Source organism: Scheffersomyces coipomensis, assembly GCF_036884675.1.
Source record: "Scheffersomyces coipomensis strain NRRL Y-17651 chromosome Unknown DFJ63scaffold_2, whole genome shotgun sequence".
NCBI classification, from domain to species: Eukaryota; Fungi; Ascomycota; class Pichiomycetes; order Serinales; family Debaryomycetaceae; genus Scheffersomyces; species Scheffersomyces coipomensis.
This window is the reverse complement of record NW_027042893.1, coordinates 2,232,084-2,252,258: the sequence shown is the minus strand read 5'-3', so window position 1 is coordinate 2,252,258 and position 20,175 is coordinate 2,232,084. Positions and strand designations below refer to the sequence as shown.

Below are 20,175 nucleotides of genomic sequence, written 5' to 3'. Positions count from 1 at the left end.
AACTTAAACTATCACCAGTTTAGGTAAGAAACGACATAGCAATGTCAATGAAGTAGCAACTATGGGGGGTCGCATCCATTAATCAAATCGCATCCATCCAACCTCACCCATCGCATAATTTCAAACCCCTCTGAAGTTCCAACCATAATAATGGATAATTAGCGGACCGCCCCACTAATTTAAGATAAACGCGACATGCGCTTAAAATCGTTGAAAAATTTCCTTATCAGTTTATCGGCTCACAGCATAATTTAGGGGGAGAGGCAAGTACATTATGATATAAACGACAGGGTAAGGCGGTATCAGGTAGCCGCTAACTATTAAAGTATATATTCATATAAATATGCAGACTCATCCCATTTTTTTCTAATTTATCGTTTGTTGAGTCAATTGAGTCATTTTGAATAACTAATATATATATTTGAACATGACTGTTGAAGATCAAAAATCATATGTTTTCCAAGCTAAAATCGATGAACAATTACCTAATGTGTTGAGTGGTAATGGGATTAAAATCCAAGTCGAGAAAGATGGTAAAGTAACTGAATTAATTGATGCCATGACTGGTGCTGCTGTTGGTGCTTTAGGATGGGGAGATCCTGAAGTTCATAAAATTATGAGTGAAGCTGCTACTGTTACCAGTTATTCCTATCCTGCTTATATTGGTAATAAACATGCTGAAGCTTTAGCTAAATTTTATATTGATAATTCTCCAAAAGGAGCCTTTGCTGGTGCTTTATGGTGTGGATCTGGATCTGAATCAAATGAAAATGCTTTAAAACTTGTTAGACAATATCATTTAGAAAAGGGTAATATTAAGAAAACTAAATTTATTTCAAGAACTACCTCATATCATGGATTTACAATTGGTGCTTTATCAATTTCTTCTAATACAAGAGCTAAGAATTTTAAAGATATTTTATTACCTGAATCTCAATGTTTAAAAATGCCAGTTTGTTATGAATATAGAAATAAAAAGAAAACTGAATCAACTGCTGAATATGTCCAAAGATTATTAGATAATTTAGAAGAAATGATTTTGGCTGAAGATCCAGATACTATTGCTGCTGTTATTGTTGAAACTTTACCTGGTTCATCATTAGGTACAGCTCCACCTCCAGCAGGATATTTACCAGGGATTAGAGCTTTATGTAATAAATATGATGTTTTATTCATGTTAGATGAAGTTATGTGTGGTACTGGTAGATGTAATCCAAATGGAGGATTAAATTGTTGGGAAAATTTCTTAACTGTTGAACAAGGTCCAGATATTCAAACTGTTGGAAAGACTTTAGGTTCAGGATATGTTTCAATTGCTGGGATTTTAATCTCACCAAAAGTTAGAAATACATTTTTAAAGGGTTCAGGTAAAGTGTTTGGAGCTCATACTTATTCCGGTCATGCTTTTAACTGTTTAGTAGCATTAAAAGTTCAAGAAAGAATTAAAGAATTAAAATTAACTTCAAATATTTTTAAAATGGGTAATCTTTTAGGTGAAAAATTAACTGAATCATTAAAGGATTCTCCATTAGTCGGTGATGTTAGAGGTATTGGTGGATTTTGGTCAGTTGAATTAGTTAAGAATAAAGATACCAAAGAATCATTCCCCTTACCATTAGATGTTTGTCATCATTTACAAGATATCTGTTTTGATAATGGATTAACTGTTATGGGTAATCAATGTTGTAATGTTGATTCAGGTGATCATGTATCATTAGCTCCATCCTTCATTATAACCGAAGAGAATGTCGAACAAATTGTTCAAATCTTTACTAAATCAGTTAATGATTTACAAAAGGAATTAATTGCTTCTGGAGATTTTTAGATACTTATCTCTTTATCTTACCCTTTTGTTACCTTATTTATATGTTTTTTTGTAGACCAATTATTAATGAATGAAATAGAATATTGAATATTTATTACAATACCAATGTAGTCTATACATACCACTAGTTATATCATACGGTCCCTTGACTGTAACGTTGTAAAGTAAAGATATCTAATCAAATCAAATCAGATATTTATAAATTTTTCACTTCAAACCATTTTTTCCTCTTTTAACAATTTATAAATTAGACGCGTTAAAAATTAAATCAATTTTTTTTTTTTGGTTGAGAAGTTGACCACACAGAAAATGAAATCTCCAAAAAGCAAAAAAATCTAAAGGAAGAAGGTTCTTTTTTATAGTTAATATATCATCAATCCTTTCCCCTATCATTGACTTCTTTGGTGTTCATCATGACTACAACTGAGCCAAGAGTCTATAGGGCGACCTATTCAAGCGTATGTTTTTTTAATCATTTGATGGGATATTGGATGAGATAGTGGCGGAAGTTCAAAGTTGGACCAATCCAATTAAAGGTGAGATCTCACTCCCCCCCTCCCTCACTAATCCCTTTCATTCTTGATCTCAACTGGTCCAATGGCCAGATCTGGATCTATTCAGAGTTAAACATCAATGTTATGACGCGTCATATGATACTAACTATCTTAATTATGATTATAGACTGAGGTATTTGAATGTAATATGAATGATTCCCCTATTATGAGGAGATGTAAAGATAATTGGGTTAATGCCACTCAAATTTTAAAATGTTGTAATTTCCCTAAAGCTAAAAGAACTAAGATTTTAGAAAAGGGCGTACAACAGGGTCAACATGAAAAAGTTCAAGGTGGATTTGGTAGATTTCAAGGAACTTGGATTCCATTGGAAGATGCTCAAAAATTAGCCCGAAATTATGGCGTAACTCAAGATGCTGCTCCAGTTTTATTTCTTGATTTTTCAGATCCAAACTTACATATTCCTGAAAAGGCAAAACCTTTACCTAAAGAGCCATCTCTGATTAAAAGGAAATATACTAAAAGACCAAAGAATCCTGATGAAGATCAATCTCCAAAGAAATATAAAACGGGTAAAAAAGCAGCTGCTCAGGCAGCAGCTGCTGCTGCCGCAGCAGTAACACCATCCATCAATGGAGGTATTCCATCTTCTCAAGGTTCTTTACCTCCTAATTCTCAAGATTCTTATGGTCTGATTTCAAGATCTAATTCTTATATTCCTTCAAGTCAATCTCAAAATGGTAATGGTATTCAATTACCACCAACATTTTCTCAAGCATCTCAACAACCACCAGTGTCAATGCCTATTAATGGATCTATGCCAATCAATTATAATACCTATAATACTCAGAATGAATATCAAAATCATCAATTACAATTACAACGTATACAGCAACAACAACAATATCAAATCCAACAACAACAGCAACAACAACAACAACAACTTCAATTACAACTACAACAACAGCAACAGCAACAACAACAAAAGTTTTATCAAACTGGAGTTCATCAACAAATGGTACGAACTTTCCAACAAAGTAAATCATTATCACAATCTACTAATGATACAAATTGGTCACAGGATGACAATTTGAATAATCATAATCATAAAGATAGTGATACATCAGTTACATCTAATGAAGATTCTAAAATTAATGATATTACTCAAAGTCCAAAATCATTATCAGAAGATAGTTATTCATCATTATTATTAAAATTCTTTAGTGAAGATAATTCGGAAATCCCTTATTTCCTTCATAATCCTCCCTTTGATTTTAATATTAATGAACCTATAGATGACGAAGGTCATACTCCCTTACATTGGGCTGCATCGATTGGGAATTATCAAATGATTCATTTATTACTTTCAAAAGGGGCAAGTCCACTTGTTGTAAATAATTTTGGTTTAAATCCATTATCTAAATTAATCTCATTTAATAATTGTTATGAATTAAAAAATTTCCCCAAAGTTTTAGATGATCTCGATTTATGTTTGATTAATACTGATATAAATGGTAGAACTCCCTTACATTATTTATGTCAATTTGTTAAAGTTAAAACCAAATATGAAAGTTTAAGATATTATTTAAACATTATTTTGAATAAATTATCCGATTTATCCAATCAAAGTTTAAATAAACAAGTTAATCTATTAAGAAATGTATTAGATCATCAAGATGTTAATGGTGATACTTGTTGTCATTTAGCTGCTAAATCAAATTCTCCTAAGATTTTAAAAACTTTATTACAATATGGTGCAAGAGATGATCTTGAAAATATTCATAAAGAAACTACAAGAACTTTAATAATGCAACATAATATAATTCCAAATTATGTTAGTATACCTCATAATCCACTTGCATTTAATTATTCTCCGCCATCAGGACCACCACCTCCTGTTCCTGTTCCAATTACTCATATTCAACAAAAACCTCAGCCTATACCTCAAACTCAACCAGCTCAACCACAACAGCCATATTTGGTGATGGCTACCCCAGTTCAACCACTGGTATCTACTTCTGAAACTCCTGATACCCAAAGAACCACCATTCAAGAATTAGATGAAGATGATGATGATCGTTCTGATAGAGTTGATAGAAGTCATCTTGATGCCTTAATTAAATCTGAAGATAATAAAGAAAATATATTCATGGAACATAATACCAATTCCAATTTCCATAAGAATATGTCAACTCCAAGAGCTCATGCTATGTCACCTCATTTACATCAACCATTAGCTGTTATATCCGAAAGAACAGTTGAAAGTACCCCTATAAGTAATGATACTAAGAAAAGTGCTTTCAATAGTAATATTAACAATAATCAATTCCATCATGCTCATCAACCAAACCCACCTAAATTAAATGATGATGGGGAAATCATTGAAAATGATGAAGATTCACAAGTTAAAGATGATAAATTACTGATGATTGATTTATCAACTATGATTTCTGGAATGATTAATGCTCTTTCTACATCTTATAAATCAGAAATAACGAAATTAGATACTGAAAAAGAACAATTACAAAAGAGTCTTAACGATAAAGAACATACCAATGAGCATACCTTTAATGTATTTGTTCAAATGTTATCTAAATCAGGAGTTGAACAATTTAATACTATTGAAGAGGGTGAAAAGCTTTTACTTAATGAAATAGCGAATTCAACTTCAAAAGTTGAAAAGCAACAAAGTGTTTTATTGAGACGATTAGAACGTGATCAAGCTTTTCATTTAGCCAGTTTAGTTGAAGAACAAGAATTGAAATATATGGATAAGGAAGGTAACAAGGATAATAATAGTACGGCTGATTCTGAGGATGTTGATTTAATAAATGAAGATAAAATCGATTATGCCTTAGAGCTTAGTCAATTACAAACTGAACGAGTTAAATTAATTCAAAAATTAGCTATTAATGTAACGAATTATGGGATCGATGAAAAAATGTATAAATATAGAAAATTAATTAGTCTGAGTTGTGGATTAAAAGTTGAAGATATCGATAGTTTGATCGATGGCATAGAGGAATCTTTAGTTGAAAATCTTTAGCTAAATTGATTTCTAGTATTTTTTATTTAGTTATAAAAATGTATAAATTTCATTGATAATGCACTTTTAAGTATGTAAAAATGTAGAAAATTGGTATCGCGACTTGGTACGAGCAAAAATCATTTTTTTGTGGTGATTTTTAAAATTTCAATTTACTGTAAACATCTTGAAGTAATATAATAAACATCAACCATTAAATCATGTCAAAGGCTTCATTCAAAAGACAAAAGGTAGTGGCCAACAAACCTTACGAGCCATTAATACCACCTACCAAATATGATCCTTCCCCTGCAACGTTGAAGAATTTCCCATCATCAATTGTCAATGGTGTAACTAGTGAGGGTGGATTGTTTTCATTAACTTTCAAAGCTGTTACAGCTGCTTCATACATAGAGAATGCCGATCTTATACGTAAATCCTTGTTTGATTCCAGTGATTTGGATCTTTCTCAAATAACAGATAAGGAATTTGAAGGTGAGAAGAAATTACAAACATTAAAGGAAGAAGTTTCTCAATTGAAGTCAGAGTCAACTTTAAAATCAAAGATAACGGAAGAATCCCCATTGAAAGATAAATTACAACAAGACTTAGAATCAGGAGAAAATCTTACAGCTATAGGGAAACAATTAATAGAAGATTATCATATTGCAAATCCAAATAAATCTCTTGTATTCAGTGTTAAGGCATATAATGATGTTTATGATTTGAAAATACCTGATTTAAAAGTTGATAAATTCGAAGATGTTAAAGATGTTGATCTTAAACCATATCAAAAGGAATCAACAGCAGTTGTTGAGACTGTCAGTGAACCAGTTGTTGAACCAGTAGTTGAGCCATCTGTCGAACAAGTTGCCGAACCAGTCATTGAAGCAGTTCATGCACCAGTTGCTGCATCTATTAGTGAGCCAACCGTCGAGCCAGTAGTTGAACCAATTGCCGAAACAGTTGTTGAAACAGTTGTTGAAACAATCATAGAGCCAGTTGTCGAACCAGTAGTGGTGCCAGTCGCAGCGCCATTTAATGAGCCAGTCGCTGAACCAGACACTCAAACATCAACCATACATCCAACTACAGAGCAGGAGACAACCATCACAGAAGCTACTGAATCTCAAGATATAGTCACTGAAGCACTTGCCGTTTCTCAAACTTTTAACGAATCATAAATAGAATGTATATTGTTTATAAATCTGTATTTTTATATATAAGAAAAAAAGTTACTCATAACATTGTAATATTTTCATGCATTGCCTCCAATAACAACACTTTTAATAGTCATATATTCATCCATACCATATTTTGAACCTTCTCTACCGAAACCGGATTCCTTGATTCCTCCAAATGGTAAAGCAGCTTCCGAAATAAGACCAGTATTAACACCCAACATACCAACGTTTATTTCTTCAGCGAATTTAAATAAGTTACTAATATCTTTGGTATAGAAATATCCTGCTAAACCAACAGAAGTATCATTGACAAATTGAATGAGTTCATCGTCATTCTTGTATTTGATCAATCCTGCAACTGGACCAAAGGTTTCCTCATTTGCAATATGCATATCTTGAGTCACTCCTCCAAGAACAGTTAATTCATGGAAATATTGTCCAATATCAGGACGAGCTTCACCACCAGTTAAAACAGTTGCCCCTTTAGAAACAGCATCCTTAACATGATCTTGTACCTTTTTTAAGGATCTTCCGTGAATTAATGGACCATGAGTAGTTTCTGGGTCTAAACCATTACCTAATTTAACTACTTTCTTAACTTTTGCAACAAAATTTTCCACAAATTCATCATAAACTGATTCATGAATATAAAATCTATTAGCACAAACACAAGTTTGACCACTTGATCTGAATTTAGCAGCAAATGCCCCTTCAACAGCTTTATCAATATCAGCATCTGCAAACACGATAAATGGTGCGTTCCCACCTAATTCAAAACTTAATTTTTTAAGAGTTGAAGAAGATTGATTCATCAATAATTTACCAACTCCAGTTGAACCAGTGAATGAAATTTTATTAATAAGTGGATGTTCACACATTAATTTCCCAATTTCAGGGGTACGGTCTGTAGGTAAGATATTAACTACACCTGGTGGGAAGCCTGCTTCTTGAATCAAATGAGCCAATGCTAATGATGCTAATGGAGTTTCAGGGGGTGGTTTAATAACAGCCGTACAACCAGCAGCAATGGCAGCTGCTAACTTTCTAGTGATCATAGCAAGGGGAAAATTCCATGGAGTTAAAATTCCACATACTCCGACAGGTTGTTTTATAGATAAGATTCTACTTCCTGGAATACCGGAAGGAATGATATCTCCATGAATTCTTGGAGCTTCTTCAGCAAACCATTGACAGAAAGATGCCCCATATTTAACTTCTCCTAAAGCATCAGCTAAAGGCTTACCATTTTCAAGTACAATTATCTTAGCTAAATCTTGTTGATTTTCAATAAGTAAATCATATAATTTACGGAGTAAATCTGATCTATATCTGGGAGTGGTCTTTTTAAAGTCCTTAAAAGCAGTAGTAGCAATTGTAACTGCATTATTGAAATCTTCACTAGTGGCAGATATCACTTCAGCTATCAATTCCCCATCATTACCTGCCAATGCTGGATTTTTCACTGTAAAAGTTTTGTTATCCCCACTTTTTTCCCATTTACCATTGACATATGATTTAGTCTGGAGTAAATCTTTATTATTGAATTGGGAAAGAATTGATTTTGACGAAACCATAGTGAATCGACGTATATTGGTTATAGAACCACGTAGAAGCATTTTGAATGAAAATTTGCTGTGGTTTAGTATATATATATGATTCAAGATAGTATTATGTATTTACCATTTGCTTTTTTTTCAGTACTGAGAACAATAACTATCACGGAATTCTGTGAGCAAGATAGAGAATGGGGGTACAAGGCGTATATATATACAATATAAATCGGATTCTATTGGACCATTTGTATTGGAAGTATCTATAGCTATATAAATCGTGATTGAACAATGAAACCGGCTTACACGGCAATTGATAGTTACGGTTTATGACTAAGGTGAAGTAGTTAGTTTCTTTATCTTTCTCTCTATAACTTTGTCAGGACTCAAAGCAGATTTACATCTTTTATCAATTTCTTTACTTTCTTCAGAAGTTGGCTTCTCTTGTTTGGAAATCCTTATACATTTTCTAATGGTTCTTACCAATATTTCATACTGGTTTCTTTCTGATTTTATTTGATCATCAATTTCATTATTATCATCATTAGTAGGTTCTTCATTTTCGTCTCCTATTTCTTCATGGTCATTATGAACTGCTGAAGTTGTTAAGAACTTCTTTTTTAAATATCTATCTGTTACTCTTCTATTAACATCATACATTGCTGCAAGTGCAATCTGAGGAGGTGTAAATAAGAAGGCTACATCACTTAGTATAGCATTTTCATTTAACCATATTTTTGCTTTATCATATAATGCACCTAAAGTATCGACTGACACATCATACATTAATGGAGATGGATGTAATAGAACAGCTTGAAAATCAAGAAAGAATCCATATAAGGGACGGAATGCATGATGAACTAATAAAGTGAATTTCAAACTTTGTAAGATTTTAAATTCTAAATCAAGAATATCAGATGGCTTTACATCTTTTAATCTCTGTACAAATGATTCAATGGATATAAAATAATTTTCCAGTTTAGCAGCTAAAAACACACTAGTATACATGATATTCTTAGGATGATATTCCATCATGGAATTGATAAGATAAAACTTTTTAAATAATGAAATGGCAGTTAATTTAACTTGAGTTGGCATTCTGAAATAATCAGTGGTTTGTACTATATTTTGACAATAGAATTGAATGAATTTTGATTCTTCTTCATAAGTTAATAGCGTTATTAAAGTTTGAGGATTCAATTCATCATCTTTATATCTTTCAAACAATTCTGGATTTTCACTTTTACTCTTATTAAATGCTTGATTAAATCTTTCTTGAGCAAGTAATTGACCTGTTTTATTTGCCTTTTGTTTAGCTTTGTCTAATGATTCTTGAGTAAATGACCATAATTCAAATTGAGTAGATCGCCTATAAAGATCATCATTGGATATAGTGACTCTCTTAGGAACTGGTTCCTCAACTTCCTTCTCTTGTTCCGTCATAGAGATAATAATGATGTTGTATCTGAAATAATATTCAAATTTGATTCAAGCATATCTGAAAACACGAAAAAAAAAGTTCACTTTAAAATTTGTATGTGACTGCATATAAAAGAGATGTAACGTAACAGAGTCCATTATTCTATAAGATCAGAAGGCATAACAACTATTACTATAGCTCTTATAACTGTAAGATAAAATAGATAACTGGAGGTTCTAATAGGATATAATACTACCCATTTTGGAATTACAAAGTCATTACTAATGTCACACGACTAGAATCGTAATTGACAGACATCTAAACTGAATGAAGAGGGGTTTTTACCGTTGATTATGTAAATTTAAATATAGAAATTAACATGAAGTAATCAAACAAATCAATTACGGCAATTGACAGATTTGAACTAACGTAATTGAAAATAGTATAACAATAGGGGTGTCATATTTTCAATTTAAGTCAAATTGAATCCATTTTAGGTAATGTTTATCGCAGCACGTAATTAGTTTTCCGTTTTTGCGATAAGGTACAATTATTGATAATGAAAAATTATCTTAGCCGCCCATTATTCGTAAGTTTCAAAGGAGCCATTGTCCTTTTTATCCCCCGAGGAATTTTTCACTATGGCATCCAATGGCATCTATGTCTATTGATATCCCTGATCTACCTATAAATAGTCTCTGATTTTCCCTTAATAGTTTGTAATCTACCTCTTGCTTGTAATCACTAACCCCATTTTCGCAGTACCTTTATCATAATGAAGTATTTATCATTATTTTATTTTACAACTTTAGCTGCTTCCCTTCGGATCAGTCCTGAAATCAAAAGATCTGTTCTGGAAGTATTAGCTGATGAACAAAATCTTAATGATACCACTTATAATTTCGTTCAAATTGATTCAGGTGAACTTTTCCCTATGTCATTATGTAAAGGTATAACCTTAGAAGAGGCTACTATTGATCAATTACAAGATTATTTATCGCAAGGTATTTTAACCAGTGTTGATTTATTACAATGTTATCTTGATAGATATTTCCAAATCAATGATTTCGTCAATGGAGTCCTTCAATTAAATCCGGATATGTTCGCTATTGCTACTCAATTGGATCAAGAAAGAAGTCAAGGTATAGTTCGTAGTCCCTTACATGGTATTCCATTTATGGTGAAAGATAATTATGGAACCAAAGATAAAATGCAAACCACTTGTGGTTCAAATGCTTTATTAGGATCAGTTGTCCCTCGTGATGCTCATGTGGTTCATAAATTAAGAGAAGCGGGTGCTTTATTATATGGCCATGCCACCCTTTCTGAATGGGCAGATATGAGATCAAATGATTATAGTGAGGGTTATTCTGCTACTGGGGGTCAAGCAAGATGTCCTTACAATTTAACTCTTAATGGTGGTGGTAGTTCAACTGGTTCAGCAGGTTCAGTAGCTTCAAATTTAATCATGTTTGCTATGGGTACTGAAACTGATGGTAGTATTATTAATCCAGCTGGAAATAATGCTTTAGTGGGATTAAAACCTACTATTGGATTAACTTCCAGAAATGGTGTTATTCCAGAATCAGAACATCAAGATACGACCGGTCCATTAGCTAGAACCGTCAGAGATGCTACTTATGTTTTACAACAAATTTACGGAGTTGATCCATTAGATAATTATACCTATGCTCAAATTGGTAATACACCAGAAGATGGAGATTATGTTAAATATGTATCTAATAAGACCGCTTTAAAAGGGGCGAGATTTGGTTTACCATGGGCTAAATTATGGTCTTTGGCTGATCCAGAACAAATTGATGGTTTGTTGACCACCATTAAAGCTATCGAAGATGCTGGAGCTACAGTTTATAATAATACTAATTTTCTTAATTTGGATGTTATTTCATCTGACGGTTGGAATTGGGATTTTGGACCTGTAAATGAATCAGAATATACTATCGTTAAAGTTGACTTTTATAATAACATTGCTACTTATCTTGAAGGATTAGAAAATACTAATATTAGAAGTTTACAAGATTTAGTTGATTATAATTATGCCAATGATGGTACTGAAGGTGGTAGTCCTGATGTGGTTCCTGCTTTTGCTTCAGGTCAAGATGGATTTTTAGCATCTTTAGAATGGGGTGGAGTTATGAATGAAACTTATTATCAAGCTATTGAATTCGTTCATAAAAGTTCAAGGGAAGAAGGTATTGATTATGCTTTAAATTATACTGATCCTACCACTGGTGAAAATTTCCAATTAGATGGTTTATTAGTTCCATCAGGACATAGTATAACTTATCAACAAGCTGCTAGAGCTGCATACCCGATGATCACTATTCCAGTGAATGAAACATCTGTAGGATTACCATACGGTATTGGTATTATGAATACAGCATGGTCTGAACCTCAATTAATTAAATATGGTTCAGCTATTGAAGATCTTATAAAGGGTAGAACCACCCCTACATTCAAAGATTATTTAGCTAAGAATATTCCTGTTATTTAAATATGCTATGTAGGAGGAGTAGTTGCGTTATTAACTACTTTGATTTAAAAAATATATATATATAATATTTATATAATTTGACGTTAATAAAAATTGGTAAATTGAAATTTAAAAATAACCAGTATCTTTTTTACCTTATAAGGGGGTAGATGACGAGGGGGGAAGTATTGAGGGGATTAAACTATAAGTCAAGGTTACCAACTGGTTGATCTTCATCTTCATCATCACTTGATAAACTACCTACATCACTAAGTTCATCGTCTTGATCATCTTCATCGTCTAATTCTTCATCTTGATCATCTTCCAATCTGACATTGGTGGCATACTGCCTTACAAATTGTTTAACCATTTCATTATATTTATTTTCATCCTTTTGCATAAGATTTGAAGCTTCAGTATTTAATGGATCACCCGGGTTGGCATATCTTAATAAATGAGGAAGGAAATTTTCAAAGATATTTAATAACCCAAACATAGGAGACCAAGTTTGATTAATCACATCAAGACATACTGAACCTGAGCCTTCATCGATATTAGGATGATAGATTTTATTACTGAATCCAATAGATGGAGATTTTATAGGGTATTGATCAGGTAATTCGACTCTTACTATCCAAGTACCCCCTTCATAAGGAGTATCAACAGGACCATGGAAAAGCACTTCAAACTTCTGGATAGAATCGTTTACCAACGTCACGTCATGGTCACTCATCATGAGTTCCATTACATCCTTCTCGATTCTTCTTTTTGGAGAACTCATCCTTTCTTACTAATAGGGGGGGCAGGGTGAGGGGTGAGAATGAGATAATGATTAGTAGTTACGCTTGCTTTTTAAATATGATAATAATAGGAATAACTTTTCTTAATGCAAATATAAGCTAATCAAATTGGTGATAATGGTAGCTATGTCTATAATTGTAGTATAATGGTAGAAAATAAGGTAAAAATCTGAATGGTTAAAATGAAATTGAAAATAGATCATAACTTCAACTCTTATCATCAAGTGACACTAAAAATAAATTTTGTAAGGTGATTGACTGACCCTCACTCACACTTTTTTTGTGTTATCCCAAAATTCGGATATCATCGTCATTACGGAGGTCGTCTCCACACTATTATTTATTATTAACATATATTAAAATTGATTAAGACTATATAGATGGTTTGGATGGATACATTTAATCATATCCTCCCATGGTTGGTTTATTCCCCTTTTTAATAATTTCAAAAATGAAATCTTGGTTCCAAATCACTTCATCATCTTCATAAATAAAGCTTTGACCTGAATATTGACCTCGAACTAAAAATCCACTGGGGACTTGATCATGAGGTAAAATTGCTTCATGAACATAATCTTCATCGATATTAACATCAGCATCGTCATGCATTGGTACTTTTCTATCTCTAACTGTGAATCCTCTTTTCTTAACGATCTGATGAAATGATGTCTTCTTCAATGGTCTCTTTTTCACTTTATATTTGATAGTGATATTATAATTGGCTCCTTCAGGAATAAGAAAATGAACTCGATTAGGTAATTGCTCGTCATCCCTACGATAAACTAATGGTGATTCTTCATGACCGTCAACATTAACTATGAATTGTTCTATATCAAGTAAGTCGCACGAAAATTCAGCTTGTCTTTCTTCAATTGATCTTTCTGACATGTTTGTGATTATTAAATATTGTTGGTTGGTACGACACCTTTATTCACATTCATCAGACAACAACACCACTATTTATATTATTCCATAAAAGAATAGCATAAATATCTATAAATAGGTAGATCAGACTTGATCTCCACCAAAATTTGACCATAGTACTAGTAGCCTTATTGTTTGTTGTGTCTATTTAGCAACTAAAATATTTCCCATCTTTTTGCATGTGAGAGTTAATTATAATATACTGTCGTATACTTTATACACGTAAATCATAAAAACAGATGATGCCTTATTGCGACTCATAAATGAATTTAATATATTGTAAACATTCATTTTGTTGGACTTATGGAATAATCTTTGATATTCTATTCGTTTAATTATACTATTTGTCCATATGTTCCATTTTCAATTTCATGTCTAACCTTTTCAACTATTTCTCGTTTATTATCATCCAATGATTTAATTTCATCTTCAGTTAAATGACTGACATCTTTTAAAAGTTGAACATGAGCAGGTGAAAGTTCATTTAAATCGGGTTGTCTTTTATTAAGAGTTAATTCAATTAATTCATTATTTGAAGTATTTGAAAGTAAAGTTAATTCAACTAATGCATGAGCTAATTGAGGAAATTTCTCTAATAATAATCGAGTTAAATTTGGATTCTCTTTACTCATCTTTTGAATTTCTCTTAATAATTGCATCCCTGATATTTGATCAATATTTGCCACTAAATTAGCAATTGTAGTTTGAACATTTTCATTGGGATGAATTTGAACTCCTAATGGTAAAATTGGTAATCGATCATTAGTAGCTTCTCCATCAGTTATAAATGAACATTTTAAAAATCTACCATTAGGCAAAGTCATATAATTCAAATTCCTTACTGCTGATGCTGCAGTTTCATTGTCTCCATAATTGATTATAGCGTACCCTTTTGATTTACCGGTCAATTCATCAAAGAGTAATTTCAAATCCAATACTGGTCCCACTGATTTGGCGATTTCCAACACCTGATCTTCAGTATAATCAAATGGAAACTTACCAATACTCACACTAGTGCTCTTACTATCCATTATATGACTTGATTAACTTATATTGATGATATTATACCCTTGTTGTCGATAAATGAAAATTATATACTTCAAGTTTGGCAGCACAACGAAAATTTGCTTAACATTTTTTTTTAACCAGTCCTGAGACCAAACTAAAAATAAAAAAAAAACAGCAAAAAAAAAAATTGTAATCAGAAGACCTTATCAATTTTTTAGTTATCTATCACATCTTTGAAAATGGACACCAAGGAGATCAAATCCGCCATCTCTAATCTTGAGAAGTCATCAGATGACGTGACAGTGTTGAAATTATTGAATATTTTGAATGATGGGGTAAAACCTTCTGAAAAGCTCTTGAGAGAGACTAAAGTTGGTGTCGCCGTTAATAAATTTAGATCACATAGTAATTCTGAAATAACGTCTCTTGTAAAGAAAATGATTAAGAACTGGAGAGAGTCAGTTCAAAATGAAAAGAATAGCAAGAAGAAACCAACTCCAACCACCGATGCAACCGTTAAAAGCTCATCTATTCCTTCTACCACCGATAAACCTAATAATGCTGCTGGTTCAACTGAAAGTAAATTTCATAAAGGTCCAAGAGATCCAAAGACTGATGGTGTTAAAACTTCCTTATATGAAAATCCTACTAGAAATGCATCTGTTAGTGCCTTATATACTGCATTGGCTATTGAACGTGATGATTCATCTTCTCATATATTAACAGTTGCAACTGAAATAGAGAGTGAAGTATTTAAGAGTCAATATCTGCAAGTTAATGATACTTATAGAAACAAATTAAGATCATTTACAATGAATCTTAGAAATAAGAAGAATCCAGAATTAAGAGATAGATTATTAACTAGAGCTATTTTGCCAAATCATTTTATTAAAATGAGTCCAAATGAAATGGCCCCTGAAGGTTTAAAGAAAGAAATTGAAAAAATGCATAAACAAAATTTATTTGATGCTCAAGGTGCTACAGAAAAGAGAGCTGTTACTGATAGATTTACATGTGGGAAATGTAAACATAAGAAAGTTAGTTATTATCAAATGCAAACTAGATCAGCAGATGAACCTTTAACTACTTTCTGTACTTGTGAAAATTGTGGTAATAGATGGAAATTCTCTTGAAGTTATTGTTGTTTTGTTGTTTATAGAATTTATACACTTTTACATATCTTTACTTCTATACTCATTCTACTCACCCCTTTCCAATGCTGTATTATATATCATATTATTATAATTATTTTTGTTATTGTAATTTACATATTTATTTTTATTGTACTTATATGTTCTATATATATAAAAAAAAAGCTTAAAGACTCTTGGTTAAAAATGAGATTAAATCAACTTTAGTAACGATTTGAACTGGTTTTAATTCTGCATCTGTAATAATGGCATTTGAATGAGTTTCAAAGAATTTATTTAATAAACTTAAAGTGGTATTTAAAGTTATTGGTTCATATTGTTTTTTAGCAAAACCTGATTCTTTAGTAATGGTGAATGATTTTTCAAAATCAGCTAATCTTCTAAAATCAATGATAATAGAACTAATTGAATTGGTTAATTGAACTTTCTTAGTTGATAATGATTTTAAAATCTTTGATAAAGTAATTATACCAATTAATTTTCCAGAATTGTTTAATACTGGTAATTGATCAAATGCATTGGCTTGTAATAATTCAAAAGTTTTTCCAACAGTATCAGAAGTAGTAACAGTAACAACTGGAGCCTTACCAGCAACTAAATCTTTAACAGTCTTAGTTTGTAAGATATCATCGGTCTTAGTAGCACTTGAAGATTCTTCAACTTCAAATCCATTAGTTTTCATCCATTCATCATCAGCGAATTTAGATAAATAAGATCTAATGGAATCAGGGAAAACAACAACGACAACGTCATCTTCAGTTAAATCTTTGGCAACTTGTAAAGCAGCTTGTAAAGCAGAACCGGATGATCCACCAACTAAGATACCTTCTTCTCTAATAATTCTTCTAGCTAATTTAAAAGAATCAGAATCATCAGTTTTAATCCAATCATCAACATATTTTCTATTTAAAACATCAGGAATGAAATCATAACCAATACCTTCAACTAAATAACCTTCAGTACTGGTATTTAAAGCTTCAGGTTGAGCTAAGATGGAACCTTTTGGATCAGCACCAGTAACTTTAATATGAGGATTTTTTTCTTTTAAATATCTTGAAATACCAGAAATAGTACCACCAGTACCAGCACCAGCAATAAGATGAGTAACTTTACCATTAGTTTGTTCCCAAATTTCAAACCCAGTACCATAATAATGAGCATTTGGATTAGCTTCATTTGAATATTGATCTAAAATAACTGAATTTGGAATTTCCTTTTCTAATTTCTTAGCAACTCCAATATGAGATTCAGGAGCATCCCAAGCAGCTTCAGTAGGAGTTCTAATAATTTCAGCTCCTAAAGCCTTTAATACAGACACTTTTTCATTAGACATCTTTTCTGGTAAAGTAATAATAGTTCTATAACCTCTAACAGCACCCACAAGAGCTAAACCAATACCAGTATTACCTGAAGTTGGTTCAATTAAAGTATAACCAGGTTTAATTCTACCTGTTTTTTCAGCTTCCAATACCATATTCTTAGCGATTCTATCTTTAATAGAACCCCCAGCATTGAATAATTCAACTTTAGCATAAACCTTGGCTTTGATGCCGTATGATTGAGGAATCTTATTTAATTTAATTAATGGCGTGTTACCAATGAGATCAAGAACATCATTGTATAAAGGAGGAGGAACAGCACTAGACATCTTTGATACTATCAGATTATAATCAATCGAAGCAAACAGCTACAGAACTAGAAAAGAACTGGAGATGATAATTCAAGAAATTTTTAAATTTAAATTTAACTTTTGAAATCGTTTTGGTGCAAAAGTTTTTTGTGGTTTCATAGTGAGAGAAGAGGTTATACGCCGTTTAAAAAAAAGGACACTGAAAATGTGTGGCTCTGAATGGGATGAGTTATATACAGTCCATGTCTAATTAATTATATAATTACTATTAAATATTAAGTATTTTACATTTAACCACATCAAGATCATCACCAGGTACACCCTTAGTGAAATCAAATACAGATAGGATTCCTTTCCTATCGACAGCAAAGATTTTCCCTCCATCAGGAGAAAATTTGATCGATGCAGCTTCGGTGAATCGTTCAGCATTGGAAACTTCACCTAATAATACAACCACATTCTTATTAGTGGCTAAACTTGTAGTAGAATTGAATCGTAATCCGGGGGTAGATACCAAGAATAATCGTCCTGATTTATCAAGGAAGACGATTCCATCACCTCTTGGAGACATGGCAAAACTATAGATTGATGATCCTATTTCAGGAAATTTAGTGACAGTTTCTGATGATTTAATTTCATCATCTTCACCTCCTACACTAGTTATACTAGTTTGACTATCTGATACAGATCGATTTCGATTGGAATCTATTAAGGCTCCATCCAATCTTACTATCATTGGAGGTCTACTCTTTAATGAACAGGACGATAAAATGATAGTATTAGAATGTAAACTACCAAATTGTACATCAGTTACTCCTTCATTAGTCATCATTAAATCATTGTCATTTTCTCTTTGTTCTTCATCTTCACCATCATTCTCACCTCCACGATGTCTTCGATTTGATTTATAACTTTGATCAGACCAAATTAATCTTGGCTTTCTATAATTTTCCGAAGAATCATTAGGTCCTCCTGTCATATTTCTCAATCTTATAATTAAATATCTTGATTCCCAAGCTGTACAACATAATAAATGAGTTGATGTAGCATTGAAATTTAATAATTTAATTGGATCACGATAAGGAATGGTAATGGTTATAGGCTCAACTGAATGTAAATATCCATCATCAGATGCATGCAATCGATGTAAAACGATAAAAGGTTGTTCTTTACTTGAAAGTCTTTCCTTAGCAGTTATAGCACACGCCAAAAGTTTATCATTAGGGGAGATTGATACACAACGTATAGGGAAATTAGTAACATATGTATAAATAGGTTGACCAAATGTATAAGGTGACATTCTATTAAGATTAAATAATCTCATTACACCTTTTGTACCGGAGATGAATAAATAATTTTTTGATAATTTACAATAAAGATGATCCCATTGTTGTAATCTCTTTTTTAAATCTGAATCATTAGAAGATTCAGAATTAAAATCATTTTTAATAACAATTTCTTTAATGGCAGAACTCGTCGATGGGAAAGTATTTAAATTATTAATATTTTCACCATATTCTCCTGTCAGTTTCCCACAACATATCATTTGCGGTTTGATTGATGCAGTATCAGTCTCACTCAAAGGGACAATATATTCATATAATTCCCATCTCTTCTCTGATATCAATACAAACCGGGTCACTTCATTACCCAATGCGAAATCGAAATAAGTATATATATCACTCCCTATAAATCGAGCTGATTTCTTCATGATTGAATTTGATTTAAATGATAAATTACTCATAGAAAACTTAAGTTGTTGAGTTGGGAATGTAGATGATTTACGATAGAATGGGAAGCATTTACTGAAGTTATATTCTTTTTCTTCACTTAAACCCTTTAATAAATTCTTTTCAAATTCTAAACTTTGATTCTTTAAACTATCTGTAGGATCAACTTTTAAATGAGGAGCATTATGACTAGGCAGGATTGAGGTGGAGTTTTGATACAGATTCAATGATGATGAACCTATTTCATGTTTTTCAGGATTGGTTGTACCATTACCTTTATTTCGAATACTTATAGGTTGAACTTTAGAATTATTTGGTGATGTAGATGGTGGTGGTTCAATATGAACATATTCTTCTTCTTTAGCAAACTTATAAAATAAACTTATTAAATCCATGGAATCTTGGGATTGGAATTGTGAGCCTTCATTAAAAGTATCGAGTGTACCAGCCTTAATACTCTTTTTAGAAGATGATCTCCTCCTTCTACTATTTGCCATAAGCAGAGGAGGAGCGGTGATGTTATTGTTTGAAGTTGTAGGTGTAGGAATTGACACAGCAGCCAATTGAGTATTCAACTGTTGGATAATCTTATATAGATCTCTTAAAGGTTTGATTTCAGAAAGGATTGATACATTTTCTTTACCACAATTTGGACAACTTGATCCTGTTCCAAACCAAGATTCAGATATTAAACAACCGCATGTTAACATAGATGTATCTGACACTATCACCAGTTGACCAGCAGGATCTCCTGGTAGCCTTAGCAACAGCTCCAAACTGGAGATCTTTATCTTATCCATGTGATTGTTATGTTGTCTATTATGTTCAAAGCTAAACAAGGAGTAAAAAGATCGGTTATCGGTATGATAAATTTGTTATCAATGGGAACGGCAAGTTAGACAGACAGACAGAAAAAAAT

The 20,175-nt window shown here is 32.0% G+C and overlaps 12 protein-coding genes across 12 annotated transcripts; 5 read left to right on the top strand and 7 right to left on the bottom strand. All coding sequences in view use genetic code 12, as the record gives it.

Moving 5' to 3' along the window:
• Positions 1 to 427: 427 nt before the first annotated feature.
• DFJ63DRAFT_285104 (aminotransferase family protein) lies at positions 428 to 1,825 on the top strand (the record flags this gene model as incomplete). The annotated part of the gene is made up of 1 exon (XM_064904870.1): positions 428 to 1,825. One exon carries the CDS (start codon positions 428 to 430, stop codon positions 1,823 to 1,825), a length of 1,398 nt encoding a protein of 465 aa, XP_064764141.1.
• A 702-nt stretch (positions 1,826 to 2,527) lies between these two features.
• Positions 2,528 to 5,386, top strand: SWI4 (SBF complex DNA-binding subunit; the record flags this gene model as incomplete). Its single annotated transcript, XM_064905915.1, has 1 exon — positions 2,528 to 5,386. One exon carries the CDS (start codon positions 2,528 to 2,530, stop codon positions 5,384 to 5,386), a length of 2,859 nt encoding a protein of 952 aa, XP_064764140.1.
• A 100-nt stretch (positions 5,387 to 5,486) lies between these two features.
• DFJ63DRAFT_93914 (uncharacterized protein) lies at positions 5,487 to 6,586 on the top strand. Its single transcript, XM_064909242.1, has one exon. The coding sequence runs from the start codon at positions 5,587 to 5,589 to the stop codon at positions 6,547 to 6,549; it is 963 nt and encodes a 320-aa protein (XP_064764139.1). The 5' UTR covers positions 5,487 to 5,586; the 3' UTR covers positions 6,550 to 6,586.
• UGA2 (Uga2p) lies at positions 6,287 to 8,298 on the bottom strand. Its single transcript, XM_064909235.1, has one exon. The coding sequence runs from the start codon at positions 8,163 to 8,165 to the stop codon at positions 6,624 to 6,626; it is 1,542 nt and encodes a 513-aa protein (XP_064764138.1). The 5' UTR covers positions 8,166 to 8,298; the 3' UTR covers positions 6,287 to 6,623.
• On the bottom strand, positions 8,299 to 9,918 carry DFJ63DRAFT_93843 (TFIIH complex kinase subunit). Its single transcript, XM_064909234.1, has one exon. The coding sequence runs from the start codon at positions 9,540 to 9,542 to the stop codon at positions 8,433 to 8,435; it is 1,110 nt and encodes a 369-aa protein (XP_064764137.1). The 5' UTR covers positions 9,543 to 9,918; the 3' UTR covers positions 8,299 to 8,432.
• Positions 9,919 to 10,294: 376 nt separating this feature from the next.
• On the top strand, positions 10,295 to 12,034 carry DFJ63DRAFT_284071 (Glutamyl-tRNA amidotransferase subunit A (Glu-ADT subunit A); the record flags this gene model as incomplete). Its single annotated transcript, XM_064904767.1, has 1 exon — positions 10,295 to 12,034. One exon carries the CDS (start codon positions 10,295 to 10,297, stop codon positions 12,032 to 12,034), a length of 1,740 nt encoding a protein of 579 aa, XP_064764136.1.
• A 90-nt stretch (positions 12,035 to 12,124) lies between these two features.
• Positions 12,125 to 13,003, bottom strand: UBC8 (E2 ubiquitin-conjugating protein). Its single transcript, XM_064909233.1, has one exon. The coding sequence runs from the start codon at positions 12,792 to 12,794 to the stop codon at positions 12,216 to 12,218; it is 579 nt and encodes a 192-aa protein (XP_064764135.1). The 5' UTR covers positions 12,795 to 13,003; the 3' UTR covers positions 12,125 to 12,215.
• Positions 13,004 to 13,212: 209 nt separating this feature from the next.
• On the bottom strand, positions 13,213 to 13,701 carry DFJ63DRAFT_312117 (uncharacterized protein; the record flags this gene model as incomplete). The annotated part of the gene is made up of 1 exon (XM_064905914.1): positions 13,213 to 13,701. The coding sequence occupies one exon, from the start codon at positions 13,699 to 13,701 to the stop codon at positions 13,213 to 13,215; it is 489 nt and encodes a 162-aa protein (XP_064764134.1).
• Positions 13,702 to 13,886: 185 nt separating this feature from the next.
• On the bottom strand, positions 13,887 to 14,876 carry DFJ63DRAFT_94440 (uncharacterized protein). Its single transcript, XM_064909245.1, has one exon. The coding sequence runs from the start codon at positions 14,766 to 14,768 to the stop codon at positions 14,073 to 14,075; it is 696 nt and encodes a 231-aa protein (XP_064764133.1). The 5' UTR covers positions 14,769 to 14,876; the 3' UTR covers positions 13,887 to 14,072.
• A 108-nt stretch (positions 14,877 to 14,984) lies between these two features.
• DFJ63DRAFT_312115 (transcription elongation factor DST1) lies at positions 14,985 to 15,878 on the top strand (the record flags this gene model as incomplete). The annotated part of the gene is made up of 1 exon (XM_064905913.1): positions 14,985 to 15,878. The coding sequence occupies one exon, from the start codon at positions 14,985 to 14,987 to the stop codon at positions 15,876 to 15,878; it is 894 nt and encodes a 297-aa protein (XP_064764132.1).
• A 92-nt stretch (positions 15,879 to 15,970) lies between these two features.
• Positions 15,971 to 17,669, bottom strand: CYS4 (cystathionine beta-synthase). The gene has a single exon (XM_064909232.1). It carries the CDS (start codon positions 17,542 to 17,544, stop codon positions 16,063 to 16,065), a length of 1,482 nt encoding a protein of 493 aa, XP_064764131.1. The 5' UTR covers positions 17,545 to 17,669; the 3' UTR covers positions 15,971 to 16,062.
• Positions 17,670 to 17,794: 125 nt separating this feature from the next.
• On the bottom strand, positions 17,795 to 20,056 carry PTR3 (Ptr3p; the record flags this gene model as incomplete). The annotated part of the gene is made up of 1 exon (XM_064908023.1): positions 17,795 to 20,056. The coding sequence occupies one exon, from the start codon at positions 20,054 to 20,056 to the stop codon at positions 17,795 to 17,797; it is 2,262 nt and encodes a 753-aa protein (XP_064764130.1).
• Positions 20,057 to 20,175: the final 119 nt, after the last annotated feature.